General features: G+C 42.5%; 1 protein-coding gene across 5 annotated transcripts in view; it reads right to left on the bottom strand.

Annotated features, from left to right (window-relative positions):
• Ripor2 (RHO family interacting cell polarization regulator 2) overlaps positions 1–15,809 on the bottom strand; it is a 177,879-nt gene that overhangs the window by 2,811 nt on the left and 159,259 nt on the right. For all 5 annotated transcript variants that reach the window (XM_048348366.1, XM_048348370.1, XM_048348365.1 and 2 more), the window contains 7 exons: positions 15,316–15,484; positions 12,932–13,067; positions 10,501–10,662; positions 8,651–8,809; positions 5,238–5,440; positions 4,154–4,237; positions 2,385–2,475 (listed from right to left, as the gene is read on the bottom strand). In XM_048348366.1, coding sequence (XP_048204323.1) covers positions 2,385–2,475; positions 4,154–4,237; positions 5,238–5,440; positions 8,651–8,809; positions 10,501–10,662; positions 12,932–13,067; positions 15,316–15,484 — 1,004 coding nt within the window. The remainder of the gene's footprint in view (positions 1–2,384; positions 2,476–4,153; positions 4,238–5,237; positions 5,441–8,650; positions 8,810–10,500; positions 10,663–12,931; positions 13,068–15,315; positions 15,485–15,809) is intronic.

The following is a 15,809-nucleotide window of genomic DNA, read 5'->3' as shown; positions in this document are numbered from 1 at the left end:
AAGCACTCTACCTCTTGAGCCACGGTGCCACTTATAGCTTTTTTGAGTAGTTTATTGGAGATAAGAGTCTCACAAGGACTTTCCTGCCTGGGCTGGCTTCAAACCTCGATCTTCAGATGTCAGCCATCTGAGTAGCTAGGAATACAGGCACAAGTCACTGGTGCCGGCTTGGAGTAGAACTCTTGATTTGATACAAATGCTTATGTGAGAGTTCAGTACTTAAAGCAGGTTAAAAACAAGACCTTCCTAGCTGACAGCAGTAACTGCCCCTCCCCCGGAAACAAGTGCCATTTGAAGAACAACTGATTAATACCAGGCCAGCTTCTGGCTAAATAAGGAACCATTTAGAGATGTTTGTTTTCCCCCCAGAATCTGAGTCTAGTGGCACAAGGATTCTTAGTGCCTGGCTGGGCCTGAGCGTCCACTGGCAAGTTACCCAACTTCCATGCTACTGACTGGATCTTTTGTTTTGCTGTTGTTGGTTTTGGTGTTTCTGAGGTAGGGTTTTTACTATGAAACCCAGGCTAGCCTCAAACTCTGAAACACTTTTGTACCCAAGCAATCACCCCTCTCCCACCAATACTGGAGATTGAACTCAGGACCTCATGCTTATTAGGCAGACACTGGATCATTTAAGCCACACTTCCAGCCCCTTTCTGCACGGGTTATTTTCAAGGTATATTCTTGCTTGAGGACCAGGCATAAAGTAGTGGTGAGCACATGCACAGGAGAGTGCATGCGGCTGGGGTGAGAATGGAGGCAGCTAAGCTGATCATTCGTTGCTGTTGGTGCAGCTCCACTGAGTCTTGGGGTGCATTCCATTGGTGTCCATTTCTTAGCTTAAGAGTGGGAAGAGGGTCAAACCTGTGGGTGCATGCCTGTAAGCCTAACTACTTGAGCAATGGAAAGAGGAGCATTTCATGTTTGAGGCAAAGTTAGTGAAACCTTACCTCAGAAACAAAATTTCCATACAAAGGGCTGGGGGATGCCTCAAGAGACAGAGCTGTGTTTGGTTTTGCTTAGTATACATAAAGTCCTGGGTTCAATCCACAATATTAAAAAGAGAAAGAGAAGAAGAAAAAGAAGAGCAAAAGCGGAAAGAGAAACATCTTTGACTATACACCTCTCTGTTCTGTTTACTTAAAACATTTTAGAATACTAAGGGATAAATGAGTATAAATTAATAGTGCATTTTAGAGCATTAAATAACTTTTATACCTAAAACTATATAAGGAATAACTGTTTTATCCTTTGAACAAACATACACTGGCTAAGTTTCCTGAACAATGAATGATAGATTCAATAGCAGAACAAAGTCATCTTAATCCCAAAACGGTAAGAAAGAAGGCCTAAAAGTGAATGGGATTTCCACGGTGATTATAAATGATATGAGTCTCCCTCATGTGATTAAGATACTAGAGTCAAACTAGGGAGCTTTCTTTCAGGTAGTATTTTTGACAGGGTTATATTTTTATATATATTTAGAGGATAGCTTTTAGTCTTAAGAGTGTTCTGTTATAATACAATTATTTCTAAGAACTACATACATTTTTTTTTTTTTGGCCAGTCCTGTGGCTTGGACTCAGGGCCTGAGCACTGTCCCTGGCTTCTTTTTGCTCAAGGCTAGCACTCTGCCACCTGAGCCACAGCACCCCTTCTGGCCGTTTTCCATATATGTGGTGCTGGGGAATCTAACCGAGAGCTTCATGTATATGAGGCAAGGACTCTTGCCACTAGGCCATATTCCCAGCCCCTACATTTTTATACAATTTAGAAAGGCATTCCTCTCTCCCAAATTCCTTTATAAGAATAAAAGTATGGCTGGGCACTACTGCCTCATGCCTATAATCCTAGCCACTTGGGAAGCTGAGTTCTAAGGCTTAAGAGTTTGAAGCCAGACCAGACAATTAATCACCAAAATGCTGGAAGTGGAGCAGTGTCACAAGTAGTAGAACACCAGCCTTCAGCAAAACAGCTAAGGGACAGTGTCCAGTCACTCACACCCATGATTCTAGCTAGTGAGGATCTGGAGGACTACCATTAGAGGTCAGCCTCAAGCAAAAGGCAGTGGGAATTCCATCCAATCAATAACTGGGCCCACTGGCATGCAATCATCCTAGCTACATGGGAAGTATAACCAGGGGGATCTCTGTCCAAGCACTCAGCAGTATAGCACCTGCCTAGCTAGCAAAGCTCTATGTTCAAACTCCAGTATTACGTACATGTATGAATGGTGTATGTGGGTGGGGGGGTGGGAGTGGGGTGGGTTTATGTAATGGACAGCTTTGGGCAGAGAAACTGCTAAAACAATGGGCATGAAACTTCCTTATCATTTCTTTTGGGAATTTCAGAAGTAAACAATTAGGTAAAAACAAAACACTCACCCAGAGACAAGAGGGTTTCAGAGGCCACATTTCTGATTTCTTCGGTATCAGACTGACACAATGTCACCAGCATTTTAATGCATTCAGTAGCCTATTGAGAAGAACATAGTTTAAAATAGTGCTCGGACATCTAGGCAGGGTTGTTGGTTTTTTTTTTTTTTCATAACACTTAGAATTTCACCATTGGCAGGAACTTTAAAAAACCTTTTACTTAGGGGTTCATAACCCTAGTGGAGTATCCCAGGATCAATTATGAAGCATCTTAAAGTATAGATTCCACAGGATGCAGGTGGCTCATGCCTGTAATCCTTGCTATTCAGGAGGCTGAGAAACCAGCCTAGGCAGTAAAGTCTGTGAGACTCATCTTCAATTAACCACCAAAAATCCAGAAGTGGAGCTGTGGTTCAAGTGGTAGAGCATGAGCCTAGAGCAAAAACATTAAAGGACAGCACCCAAACTCTGAATTCAAGCCCCAGTACAGGCACAATGAAACAACAAACTAAAACCCAAAACACAAAACCAAAATTCTGAAGCCTCTGCTTAAACCTTCACCAGCAGCTAAATCCATAAAAATCGAAGCAAATCCCTGTGTCTTTATTTTTATGAAGTCTAGCCCTGTCACTCTATGTCAAGGAATGCCCGCATAAACAGCAATCAGTGTGGATTTTTTTTTTTTTTTTTTTTTGGCTACCTAGAGGTAATTTTTCAACCAAGTAACAAGGAAGGAAAAATTTCCCACGGTTGTTTTTCTTCACAGGTCATTAACTTTTTCTTTTGAGGCATTAATCCCTTTCATGTCCTACCAGGCCCACAGGTCTCTGCCCCTAGTCCACAGTGCCCATCCAGGGTTTTAGCAAGCTTTAAGGTGTGGACTTCTCTTTCTTTTCTCAAGGCCTCTCCTTGCAAAAGGGAGGTCAAACATTAAAAAGTAAACTCTTTTATGTTGGGAATTCTCAGCCCATTTCTTTTCTTTTTTTTTCCACTGACCTTTTAGCTTTCTTTCCTGGCTCCCTAACACCTCCTGGTGACATAGTTAAGATTGGTTAGCTGCTTCATGAACAATGGTTTCATGAAAAGGGTCTGGGAATTTAGTGGCCCATTAAATTTTCATACTTCTTTGCAAATTTCATTTTTCCATTATATTTGCTGTACATGGTTAAGTATTGGTGAAATCATCTTATCTCTCTTGGGCTTGGCTTGGCTTGGCTTCCCTTCCCTCCTTCCTTCCTTCTTTTTTGTGTTGGTTCTAGGACTTGAACTCAGGGTTGGGTCTCTGTTCTAGCTCTTTTTGCTCAAGGCAAGTCTCTATCACTTGAGCCACAGCTCCATTTCTGGGTTTCTGGTGGTTAATTGTACAGAAGAGTCTCACCAATTTTTCTGCTTGATTTGCCTGGAGATCCTTAGATCTCAGCCTCCTGAGGAACTAGGATTACAGACCTGTGCTTCCAGTACTTGGATTAAAGACTTCTCTGATACTCATCCAAGGGCCAACTGATAGCTGCAGCTTGTTGCAAAACATCACCATTTCCTGTTACTTGTTGATGTTACACAAATCTTATGCAGTCACCAGAAAGGAGGTAAGCTATACCACTAGGAGAGGAACTTGCAAATATGGAGGGAAAGTTTCTGGGTATACTTGGATTAGCCTGGCTCCAATGGAGGGATGGGTGTATATGTGTGCGTGTGTGAGTGTGTATATGTCTGTCTGTCTGCGTGCATGCATATGTGCGTGGGGTAGAGGGGCTGGGGGGACTGAGTCAGGCTTTTACCTCAAGGCTTCTCAGGGCCAGGCAAGCTGCCTTCTGGAGTTGGAGGTTGGTCTTGGTTAGTGCTTCACAGTAATAGAGCAAGGCCTGGAAAGGAAGAAGAGATTCACTGAGACACTGTGAACTGTTTGACAAAGGAACGGGTGGTAACGGCCAGGTGCCAGTGGATCAAACCGCTGCTATTCAGAGAGTTCAGATCTGAACCTCTGAGGATGTTCAGTTCAAAACCAACCTGGGAGGACAACCCTGAGAGACTAGATTCTATCCCTAACACTACAAAAAGACCAGACCAAACTAACCTCCCGCCCAAACCAACTACATAAACATTTTTTCTTAAGGTGGGTACTGGTGGCTCACATCTGTAATCCTAACTCTCTAAAGGCTGAGATTTGAGGATCACAGTGTGAAGCCCACTGGGGCACAAAAAATACACAAGACTCTTATCCCCAATAAACTATTCAGAAAAAGCCAGAAGTGGTGCTCAAGGGTAGAACGCTAGCCTAGAGCAAAAGCAGCTCAGGGATGGCACCCAAGCCCTGAGTTCAAGTCCTAGAACTGGCACACACACAAAGCAATTTCTTCTTAAACTACCAAGCGAATTTCTTCCTAAGTAATTTATAAAATGTGTAGTTCTTAATATTAAAACAAATGGGCTTGAGGTTGAAAGCCAGCCCAGGCAGGAAAATCCATGAGACTCTTTATTTTCAATTATCCACTAAAAAGCCAGAAGTGGAGCTGTGTTTCACTTGGTAGAGCACCAACATTGAGTGAAAAAGCTAAGGGACAGTACCCGGGCCCTGAGTTCAAGCCCCAGTACCAGCACACATACACACACAAAAAAAACCCAAAGAAAACAAAAATAATTCTATATGCTACCATATTTAGATAACATCTCCAGGAAGAAACTAAATTATTCATGATTTTCTCTGGAAGCTGGACTTGCAAGGGTACCCCTTTACATTTCTGTAGTGTTGTTTTAAAGAATTCAAATTACTAATAAGACATTATTTTTAAAATAAAAGAATGAATGTCATAGCAAATGAGAGGAATGTAAAGCAGCTGTGGCAGCCTTAAGATGGCTTTCTACCTTTTCCCTGAAGTGCTGGTTTTTGGAGGCGGCTGTCAAGTAGAGCGTCACAGCCTCGCTGACTTCGTTGTCATCTCTGGTTAGCAGCAGGGCCAGAGTCCTGAGCACTTCCTGCTGGGCCGGGAGGTTGCTGGCAACAAGATCACTCACAGTCTGCAGCAGCTTCTCATCCCTTAATGACTGAAGAGTCTGAACCACGGAAACTAGAGGATGGGAAGGAAACGGAACTCAAGTTCTGCTAGGCCAACAATGTGGCCATTAAAAAAAGCTGTCTGTACTCCAAAAAGATATATGCTTTCTCTCATAGGTGGAAGGCAAATCTAAATTATAAGTGTATATGTAAACATGTATACTACAGGATCATATGCATATATACACTAACATATTAACTAAAGTATGGTGTATGCAGGGGAGTATTCCAGGGGTGTAACTTTTTTTTTTGTTGTTTTTTGGGTTTGTTTTTTTGCCAGTCCTGGGCTTGGACTCAGGGCCTGAGCCCTGTCCCTGGCTTCTTTTTGCTCAAGGCTAGCACTCTACCACTTGAGCCACAGCACCACCTCTGGCTTTTTCTGTGTATGTGGTACCGAGAAATTGAACCCAGGGCTTCACGCATGCTAGGCAAGCACTCTACCACTAAGCCACATTCCCAGTCCTGAGTGTAACTCTTGAATAACTTACAGTCTAACAAAATGAACACCAGGAAGCGGACACTTGAGGTGTCAAGGAGGCTGCGGTCAAAGGGAGGATGGGTAGCAAATGAAGATAGAAAGGGTGGGAAAATGCAGCTGTAAATTCAATGTATATATGTGAAAAATAGGACTAGGAAAATTGAGAGGATGGGTGGGGTTGGGAGAGATGAGGGAGAATGATGAAAGAGGTGGCAATGATCAAGATGCATTGTACTTATAAAGCAATGTATTGAATTGAAACCTCTTTGTACTACTTAAATAAGAAATAAAAAATTCAGTACTGTATATATACTTTTAGTGAAAGCATGCATAGAATAAACCCATGTGTTTATGAAAAACTAGTCCATGATAAAGATGCTGAGTAAAGTCCTAACAATTCAAGTACTTATAATGAGGAGGGGGCAAATCAGAGAGGAAATGTGAAGTTGGATGTCTACCTTCTAATGGCTGTACAGATAAGAGCATAGATGAATTTAATAGTCATGTATAGAAATGCATGGTGAGGAAAATATAGAGAAACATTTTCAACAGTCTTCCATATCTCAGCTATCTCTTTTACTCATATTCATTTGGCAAAATTGTAATCCTAGGTAAATCCCCAAGCATACTGAGGTGACCAGGTCCTGATGAAGAAACACAGTTAACCAGAATATGGAAACAACAGGACTAACAGTGGGATTTGAGTCTCCCTGGGACACTTTGGCCATGAGTTAGGAATGTCATCGGATCTATAAGGAGAAAGTCACAGGAGAATGCAATACTTCCAACATCACTAGGATGGAAGTGTTTGAATAGACATTCAAATAGAAGGATCTTATGAGACTCATAAAATGCTTTCAAAGACTATTGAATAATATGGAACTTGCCAAATTAAGAAGCAGGATATAATGTTTCCTAAAGGATAATCCCACTGGGGGATGTTAGTTTCATGGTAGAGGACTTGCCTTGAATGTACAAGACCCTGGACCCATGCATATCCAAATGAAATCAATTATATAAGTGGGGACAATGAGAAATTTAAATGTTTTTTCCTTTCTACTTTTCTGTTTCCTGAATTTTCTATAATGAGAAACTTTCCATTGTATAATGAAAGAAAGAAGAGTAGAGGGTTTCTTTTGTTTTCCGCCATGCGTCCCCTTTCCTCATGGTGAATGAGTATGTCTTCTTTGGAACCATATGAACTCCTGGCTGGGTGTGGTGCCCTTAATTCCCACACTACTCCATTGTCAGTATGGAATAATCCAGCTACTCAGGAGACAGAGACTGAGAGGATCATAGTTCAAGACTACCTCATCTCAACAAACAAGCTAGGCATTGTGGCATGCCCCTCTAATTCCCCTCTAATTCTACTTCTATAGGAAGTATAAATAGATCACATTCCAAGGTGAGCCCCAGCAAAAATGAGAGAACCTATCTGAAAGCTATAAAGATATAAGGGCAAGGGGCATGGCTCAAGTGCTGTAGCATCTGCATAGCAAGCATGATGTCCTGAGTTCAAATCCCAGTACTGTCCAAGAAAAAGAAGTGTGAATTGCCACCAATATACACTGAGTAATGCAGATGTTTACTCATATGATTATTTGATAGAAACAAATTTAGTATCATGAAATAATACTATTATATAATGAGACCTGTGCTCATGGAATATGGTCTCCCTGCCTTAGCTTTCTCTTCCTGGTCTTTGGTACCAAATTCTTCTTTGAGGAGTTATATAAGAGTATCTCAGCTGGATAGAGGGCTTTTACTATTCCACATGATGTCAGTTATTGCCAAGTTAATGTTCTGGAAAGAGCAGGGGAGAGACTGGGTCTGGGCCAGACAAGCTGGTCTTGAAGAACACACCTCATTCCTCCTGCCCCTTCCATCTGCATGGGCAAGGTCTGTGGATTTATGGAGCACAAAACTGCAAGCCAGAACCAGCCCCTCATTGCCTGGCTCCTCTCCCGGAGAGATTTGTACTCTATTCAAATGCTTTATTGCCAATATTACAAATGCTTAAACTCCACCCTCTAGGTTGGCTCCTCGCCTTCCTGGGATATTCTTTAATTTAGTTCTCCACCTTCCCTTCTCACTTTTTTTTTCCCCTTCTCACTTTTATCCCAGCCTTCTTGTAAAGTCCATTTCTGTCTATTGTTAATGAAAACTCCATCATCAAGGGCCATACAAAATAGCATTGCCTGTAGGTCAGATCCTAAAAATATCAAATATATTAATGAAAGAAAAATTTACAGTGAAATCTTAAATCAGTTACCACCTTCCTGTTAATGGTATACCTCTGTTCATGACCAGAATGCTCAGTAAATTCTTGTTTTATTAACTAATGCTAAAGGTTCAGAAGTTTTTTAAAAGGGAGGAGACAGACAGATGGAGATAGATAGGTAGAGACAGACAGACAGAGAACTAAGATGACTAAGAACTATAATTGAAAAGACCAGAGGGCCGGTGGCTCATGCCTGTAATCCTAGCTACTCAGGAGGCTAAGATCTGGGAATCGTGGCTCAAAGCCAGCCTGCAAAGAAAAATCCATGACACTCTTATCTCCAATGAACCACTAAAAATCTGTGAGTGGAACCATGGCTCAAGTGGTAGAGTGCTAGCCTTCAGCAAAAAGCTCAGGGACAGTGCCCAGGCTCTGAGTTCAAGACCTAGGTGGGCACACACACACACACACACTCCAGAGGAGAATCTTGAGCCACATCTGCAATGTGACAAGAAGTGTCTCACCTTGCCTGGCCAGCTGGCTCAGGTAACTCTCCAGATCACTTACACCATGGCTTGTGAAGTAACTGTAATACTGGAAAACGGTGACAACTTCTGAGGAGAGGCTGGAGGAAAGCAGAGGCTCAGCCCGGTCCAAGATTTGGGATACCAGTGTCCGAAACACTATTTGGGAAATAACATACTTAAATATATCCATCCATTCATCTATCCATCATTAAGCCTGGTGGCATTTACATATAGACACTCCTACGGAATTGCTACTTATGTCAAGATTTAGAAGATCCCAGCATGCCATCAGCTTTTCCTGTGTTCCTTCCTGTGTCTCCATGAAGGCTGTAGCTCGCCAGCTGCCACTCCCATGTGGGATGGATAATTTGGTTTCTCTCAGCATAAATGTGCTTTGATGCTTTTGCACTCACACAAATGGAACCATAAAGATTCTACACATAGAAGTTGTACCTTTACTTTTACTTCAAAAAACATCTATGAGACTCATCTAACTTGTTGCTTGAGGAAGCAATATATTTTTAATTAATTTTTTTCACTGTTATAAAGGTGATGTACAAAAAGGGGTTACAGTTATAGAAGTCAGGTAAAGAGTACATTTCTTTTTGGATAGTCTTCTTTTATTGCTATGCAATATCCTATGGTAGGATTACACTAATTCATCCATTCTTTTGTTTTGAGCATTTGAATCTTTTTTTTTTTTTTTTGCCAGTCCTGGGCCTTGGACTCAGGGCCTGAGCACTGTCTCTGGCTTCTTTTTGCTCAAGGCTAGCCCTCTACCACTTGAGCCACACCGCCACTTCTGGCCATTTTCTATATATGTGGTGCTGGGGAATCGAACCCAGGGCTTCATGTATACAAGGCAAGCACTCTTGCCACTAGGCCATATTCCCAGCCCCAACATTTGAATCTTTGACTTTTGGAAATAAAGCTATGTATCACCTAATACGTGTCTTTTCTTGTGAACGTGAGCACTTTTTTCTCTTCCTACAGTTAAGAGCACAAATGTTGAACCATAGGGTATGTGATAGTTAATTTCAGTAGAGGCTCTAGTTTTTCCAAAGTATTTATACATTTACCATCCTGTACTGGAGAGATTTCACTGAAAGCAAGTATAGGGGTAGCCCTCTGCTATCACATGCTCTTATATCTTCCAATCCAACCAACAGCAGACCACAACTCTTCAAGGTGAAGAAGTTGCATCTGTATTGAACAAGTACGGAGTTTTTACCCTGGTCATTATTTCCTGATCAACACAGTTTAAGTATCATTTGTAGCACTTACCATGTACTGAGTATTCTAGAAACCTAGAGGTGATTTTAAGCCTACGGAAGGATGTAGGTGGTATATGAACACACCACATCACCATGTATACATACATCAGAGACTTAAGCACAGATGTGCTGTTTTTGTTTTGTTTTTTGTCAGTCCTGGGGTTTGAACTTAGGGCCCAGGCACTGTCCCTAACCCTCTTTGTGCTCAAGGCCAGTATTCTACTGCTTGAACCACCGTACCACCTACTTAAGCACAGATTTGGTTATCCATGGAGAAGCTTGATATTTCCCATGGACACAAAGGACAAACTGTCCACGCCTAAATAGCAATGTAGACACTTATACTGCTTGTTTAAAAAGTCACAGTGATATTCAGAATCAAAACACATTCATCATTTTTGTCTTAAATCTAATCAAATAGATTGTTTTCCCTGAAGGGCACATGCTGCTTTTCCAGGGCTACTCTTTGTGGGACCCCCATCTCTAGGCTGTAGGGAAAGGGTGAGGGGAATGCCACTAGTACTCACTTTCCTATAGAAGGACAAACACTCTATGGCCATCGCTGTCCCATACCTGGGTCTGCAAGCCCTGGATAATCCTTGTTGACAATTCTGGCAAAGCTGGCATCCAGCTGCTTCATCACTCGGTCAGCTGAGCTGTGGTACACTCCAACTGGGCTGCAGCACTTGGTCCAGAAGGACAGCAAAGACAGCTTTTTGTGAAATTCTGGGATGGCTGGAAAAGAAGAACAACCCTGTTCCACAATCTGAGTTTTAAATGAGCCAGTGATATGTACCCTCAACAGGATAAGGGAGGAGTGAGGGTCCTATTGCCCAAGGGTTTTTAAAATTTTTTTATTAAAGTTTGTGATTTTCATTTGAAAACTGCTACAAAATTCTTCTGGTCCAGAGGGCCAGGAATGCATCTTGCTGTAAGGTCCACCCCTGGGAGGGCTCCATGCAGATGCCCCCCAACTGTTTAAGTCTGTGCCCAGTACCTGATTTACCTAGGTAACTGGCACAGCTGGAGGCAGTTACCTTCTCCTCTGAGGTCACATCCAATCCACCTGGCCACACCTCCCACCTTTCCCTATATGAAACTGTAACTGCTCAACATGAGTCCCCTCTCTCATTCTTTTTCTCTCTTACTCTCTCTTGCCTTTTTCTCTTTTTCCTTTCTTCCTTCCCCTCTGTTTCCCTATGCCTTCATTTTATGTGGGCTGGCAGTTTGCTTTCCCCCCAATAAACTCCTTTCTGCCTGAACCATGTAGCGTGTTTCCTTTCTGGTGAACCTTACACTTGCCAAGAGGGCAAAAAAAATGTAGCCCAAATCCAGGTATCAAGTGATCCACATCAGCAGCTCTGTCCTAAGAAAGACATCCAGGTATCTCATCTCCAGTACTTTTTTTGGCCAGTCCTGAGGCTTAGACTTAGGGCCTAAGCACGGTTCCTGGCTTCTTTTTGCTCAAGGATACCACTCTACCTCTTAAGCCACTTCCAGCCTTTTCTGTTTATGTGGTGCTGAGGAATCAAACCCAGGGCTTTGTACATGTTAGGCAAGCACTCTATTGCTAAGCCATCCATATTCCCAGCCGTGTCATCTCCTGTAACTTTATAGCAAATAAATATGCAAGACCAGAGACTCAGCCTCAGGACACTTTCCTGAAAGGGATGGAATGGAGCAATGAAGCGGGGAGGGTCTTTTGCCCTGCTGAGGTGGCTCTGGGACTACAATGAGCCAAGAGCAAAAGCACCAGCTCATGTTCAGTCACTGTCACACTCTTGTGTGCTGGTGACAGAGAAGATATCAGTCATGCACAATCTGGATGTCTGCTCTTTGCAGGCTTCTCACAGACCTCTCAAGATCACCTGCTTCTCATAGGAATGGACTCCCAAGGCAGACATGTAAGGAGATTTTCAAGGGAGATTTGGGCTCCATCCCAGGTTGCCTGGACGCCCCTATTTCCACTATGTAATGTGAGAAAAGATGGAAGCTTTATGAAAGAGGCTGGTACATGTAGTCCGACTGAGGGATCTATTTCTTACAATCAGAGTACGAATCTAGCTGTGCCTGGTGGCTCACACCTGTAATCCTAGCTATTCAGGAGGCTCAGATCTGAGGATTGTGGTTTGAAGCCAGCCCAGGTAAGAGTGTATGTGACACTTTTATTTCCAATTAACTATCACCAAAAGCCAGAAATGGAGATGTGATTCAAGTGCTAGAGCTCCAACCTTCAGCAAGAAAGTGAAGGGACTACCACAGGCCCTGAATTCAAGCCCTAGTACCAGTACAAACCAATCAACCAACCAAAGCACTAATATATACACATATATGTATATGTATGTATACATACATATATATGTTTATGTGTATGTGGTATGTGTATATATACACGTACACATTTCTATATGTGTTTGAACAATGACAGAGCCCTTTGTAAAAGCCAATATATGCTTTAAACAAATATAAACAAACAAAAAGCAAAGAGCCTGGTAACCAGATCACTCAAGCTCAAAGGCATCTTCTCCACGCCAAGTTCTGCCTCTCAAGCTCTTAGAACCAGGGATCGTCCTGGTGGCCTCTGTATCCACACAGCCCACCTTCTCCTGTGGGCTTTGCAAACATCTTCCATGAGACATCCACCAGCTGTGGGCATTATCTTAGCCAACAGTCCTCATTACCTACCCCTAAAGGGAAACTCACCAGCCAGCACCACCTGAGACACTGCCTGGGATGGATGCTGTTTCTGTTTGAACACTAGTATGTGACTCCTGGAGGTAGAGGCTCTACAGAAAAGGCTCTGTGGCTCTAGCTCGACTTATGGGCTTTAGTATGGCATGGCCCAGCCCATAGAATGGAGACCTTACCCTGCTCTATGGCCTAAGAATGCCTATCTCCCTGACAAAGCAAGGAGCAGGCACAAGCTGCTGGGGTATGTGTTCCAGGTTGGGGGATGGGGGAGGTGGGGGTTGATGTGTGATGGTCAAGCTGGGGATCAGCTCACCTTCCACAACTGAGCTCATGTTCCCTATGTTCTCATCGCTGACAGCTGACAGCTTCTCCATCACTTGAATCTGCCTAGAAAGCTTCTCCAAGAGATTCCTTGCCACAAATGGGGTTTTGCTGGAGAAAACAATTTGCTGATAAAAAGAAAAATAACACCATTGTAATCCCATTGCTGTTGTCAACATTCCCTTCCCAGATTCATCCTTTTTTAAGATTTTTGTTATTATAAAGGTGATATATAGAGGGGTTACAGTTTCATAAGTCAGGTAAAGAGTATATTTCTTTTTCGATAATGCCACCCCTTCCCTTGATCTCTCCCAGGTTTTCCCCCTCACACCCACCCCCACCCCCACCCCCAAAGATTCATCCTTCTTGAAAGTCTCAGTAATGCTTAATGAACTCAATGAGGGGCTTTAGTTTCAGCCTCATTCTCTGCTAGATGCAACATCTGATGAAATCAGATATTCTTTTGTTGCTTTAAACTTTTTTTTTTATGCCTATAAGCCTTCTGGAATTTTCTTAGTAGAGCTACAAATTACTCTATGAAGTTGCCTTTCCATTTGTGTGCATGCATGAAAATGTGTATGTACATGTGTGTGTGTATGTGTGTTATTGAGACAGAGTCTCAATATATAGCTCAGATAGCCTAGAACTTGTTATTCTCCTGTCTCTGCCTCCAAAGTGCTGAGATTACAGGTATACACCACCATGCCTGGCTTTATTTTTCCTTTGATGTACTATAAGTCTGATTTTCCTTTTTGAAAGTTGAAATTTCTGTTTACACATAGAAAATTTGCCTTATAAGTGCAGTAATTTTTGTACAGTGTGGTTTTATTTTCTTATTTTCAAGTTGACAATCAAGGACAGATTGTATAAAAATCATGATTACAGTCAGAGCTATCACACTGTAAGAGGGCTCATGATATACTAGGCATTGGTCTGAGCTCCTGTTATTTCTTATAATGACCCAGCGAAGTGGACCATATTGATACTTCCCATTTGACTGATGAAGAAACTAAGGCAAAGAGAGGTTAAGTCACTTTCCCTAGGTCAAAATAGTAGTAAATAGTTTCACTTGCGGTGGAGTCATAAGAATACCATTGCTATTCAATGGTTCTCCTTTCCGTGTCTTTCAGAAAACTTCACTGGTCACCTGGCCAACATAGATGTGAGATGCATGGTCTAAAGCATTTGGACTCTAAGGTAAATAGCATTTTCCCACTTGGGAGGTCTAATGATTATGTACTGTCTTTCCTGGGAGGAAATATGGTGGAAAAGTACTTTATTTTTACAAATAATTATAGCTGTTACAACTCTGAGTTCCCAACTTTTCTTTCTCTGTAATTTTATACCACATAACTACATAAACTCACCAAGTCAGGAGTGAGTGTGAGAAATTAGGTTTCTACACCTTTATCTCTACCTTTTTTGTGTTTCTAGCACTGACCTTCCTCACAAAAGGGTAGAGTTGTTAGCCTGGTACTGGTGGCTCAGGCCTGTAATCCTGGCTACTCAGGAGGCTGAGATTTGAGAATCACAGTTCAAAACCAGCCCCAGCAGGAAAGTCTGTAAGACTCTTATCTCCAATTAACCACCAGAAAACTGGAAGTGGTACTGTGGCTCAAACTGATAGAGTGCTAGCCTTGAGCAAAAAGTTCAGGGACAGTGATCAGACCTGGAGATCAAGCCATACAGTGGATAAAAAAAAAAAAAAAATTGTTATGTTGGGCGTGGTGGTTCACTTGTCAGAATTACTTGTTTAAAACCCAGGAAAAGGGGCTGGGGATATGGCCTAGTGGCAAGAGAGCTTGCCTCGTATACATGAGGCCCTGGGTTCGATTCCCCAGCACCACATATACAGAAAACGACCAGAAGTGGCACTGTGGCTCAAGTGGCAGAGTGCTAGCCTTGAGCAAAAAGAAGCCAGGGACAGTGCTCAGGCCCTGAGTCCAAGGCCCAGGACTGGCAAAAAAAAAAAAAAAAAAAAAAGAAAAGAAAAACAGGAAAATGTGGCTAGAAACCTTAGTAGTTTGCTCTGATCTTCCAAGGAGTGGGAAATAAATTCATGGATAGTCTTTAGGCTCTAGTTACACTGTCCTACAAACTCCATTTGTAAGTAAATACCTTTTCTCCATAATGATTATTACTCTCCTCTATTACCTAAGGATTTCAGAGGGACAGCTAACCATGTGCTTCCACCTGCCCCCCGGAGATCTAGGCTTTAAGACGGGTAGAGAAAGATGGGCATGCCTAGCAGAGTTTTTCACTTAGTTCAAGTTGAAGTAGAATTACTCTTACTCTTGAATTTGAAAAGTTAGAACACACCTTCCTTGCACTCAAGCAACCTGGGCTCCCCAACACAAATCCGATCATTAATCCTACCTGGACAAGCTGGGTGCAGTACTGTAGGTGCCTGACAATGGTGATGTCCAGGCTCTCATTTCCTGTGGTCAGTGGGAGAGGGCTTCCTGCCACGCTGGTCCCCACTCCTGTGTCTTCAGTCAGTGCTTCACTAAGATGCCCCCTGGCTTCCGGATGAACTGACCTATAACTGTGAAGCAGGAAGTTGAGCAAAGCATGAGCTATTTCTTCCTGGGTACAGATCACAAGTCAAGTCAACATGGCTGCTGTCAGGCCCCAAGCAGCACCCACTGAATCAGTCTTTTCACTTGCCTAATTTGAAAAGCACAGATAGCTTTTGAAAACAACTTAATCCACCCTGCTTACCCATTTGCCTAGTATTAAAAGTTCATGCAAACAAATTACTTCTCGAGTTCTTTGTTTACTTCTTAAGCACAATGGACCATTTATGAAGTAGGTTCCCCCAAGAAGCCTTTGCAACGTGCCTCATTTTGCATTGGTTGCACTTTCTTGCT

Source organism: Perognathus longimembris, chromosome 6, assembly GCF_023159225.1.
Source record: "Perognathus longimembris pacificus isolate PPM17 chromosome 6, ASM2315922v1, whole genome shotgun sequence".
In the NCBI taxonomy this organism is placed as follows: Eukaryota; Metazoa; Chordata; class Mammalia; order Rodentia; family Heteromyidae; genus Perognathus; species Perognathus longimembris.
Note: the sequence above shows the minus strand (reverse complement) of the source record. Positions and strands in the feature narration are given on the sequence as shown.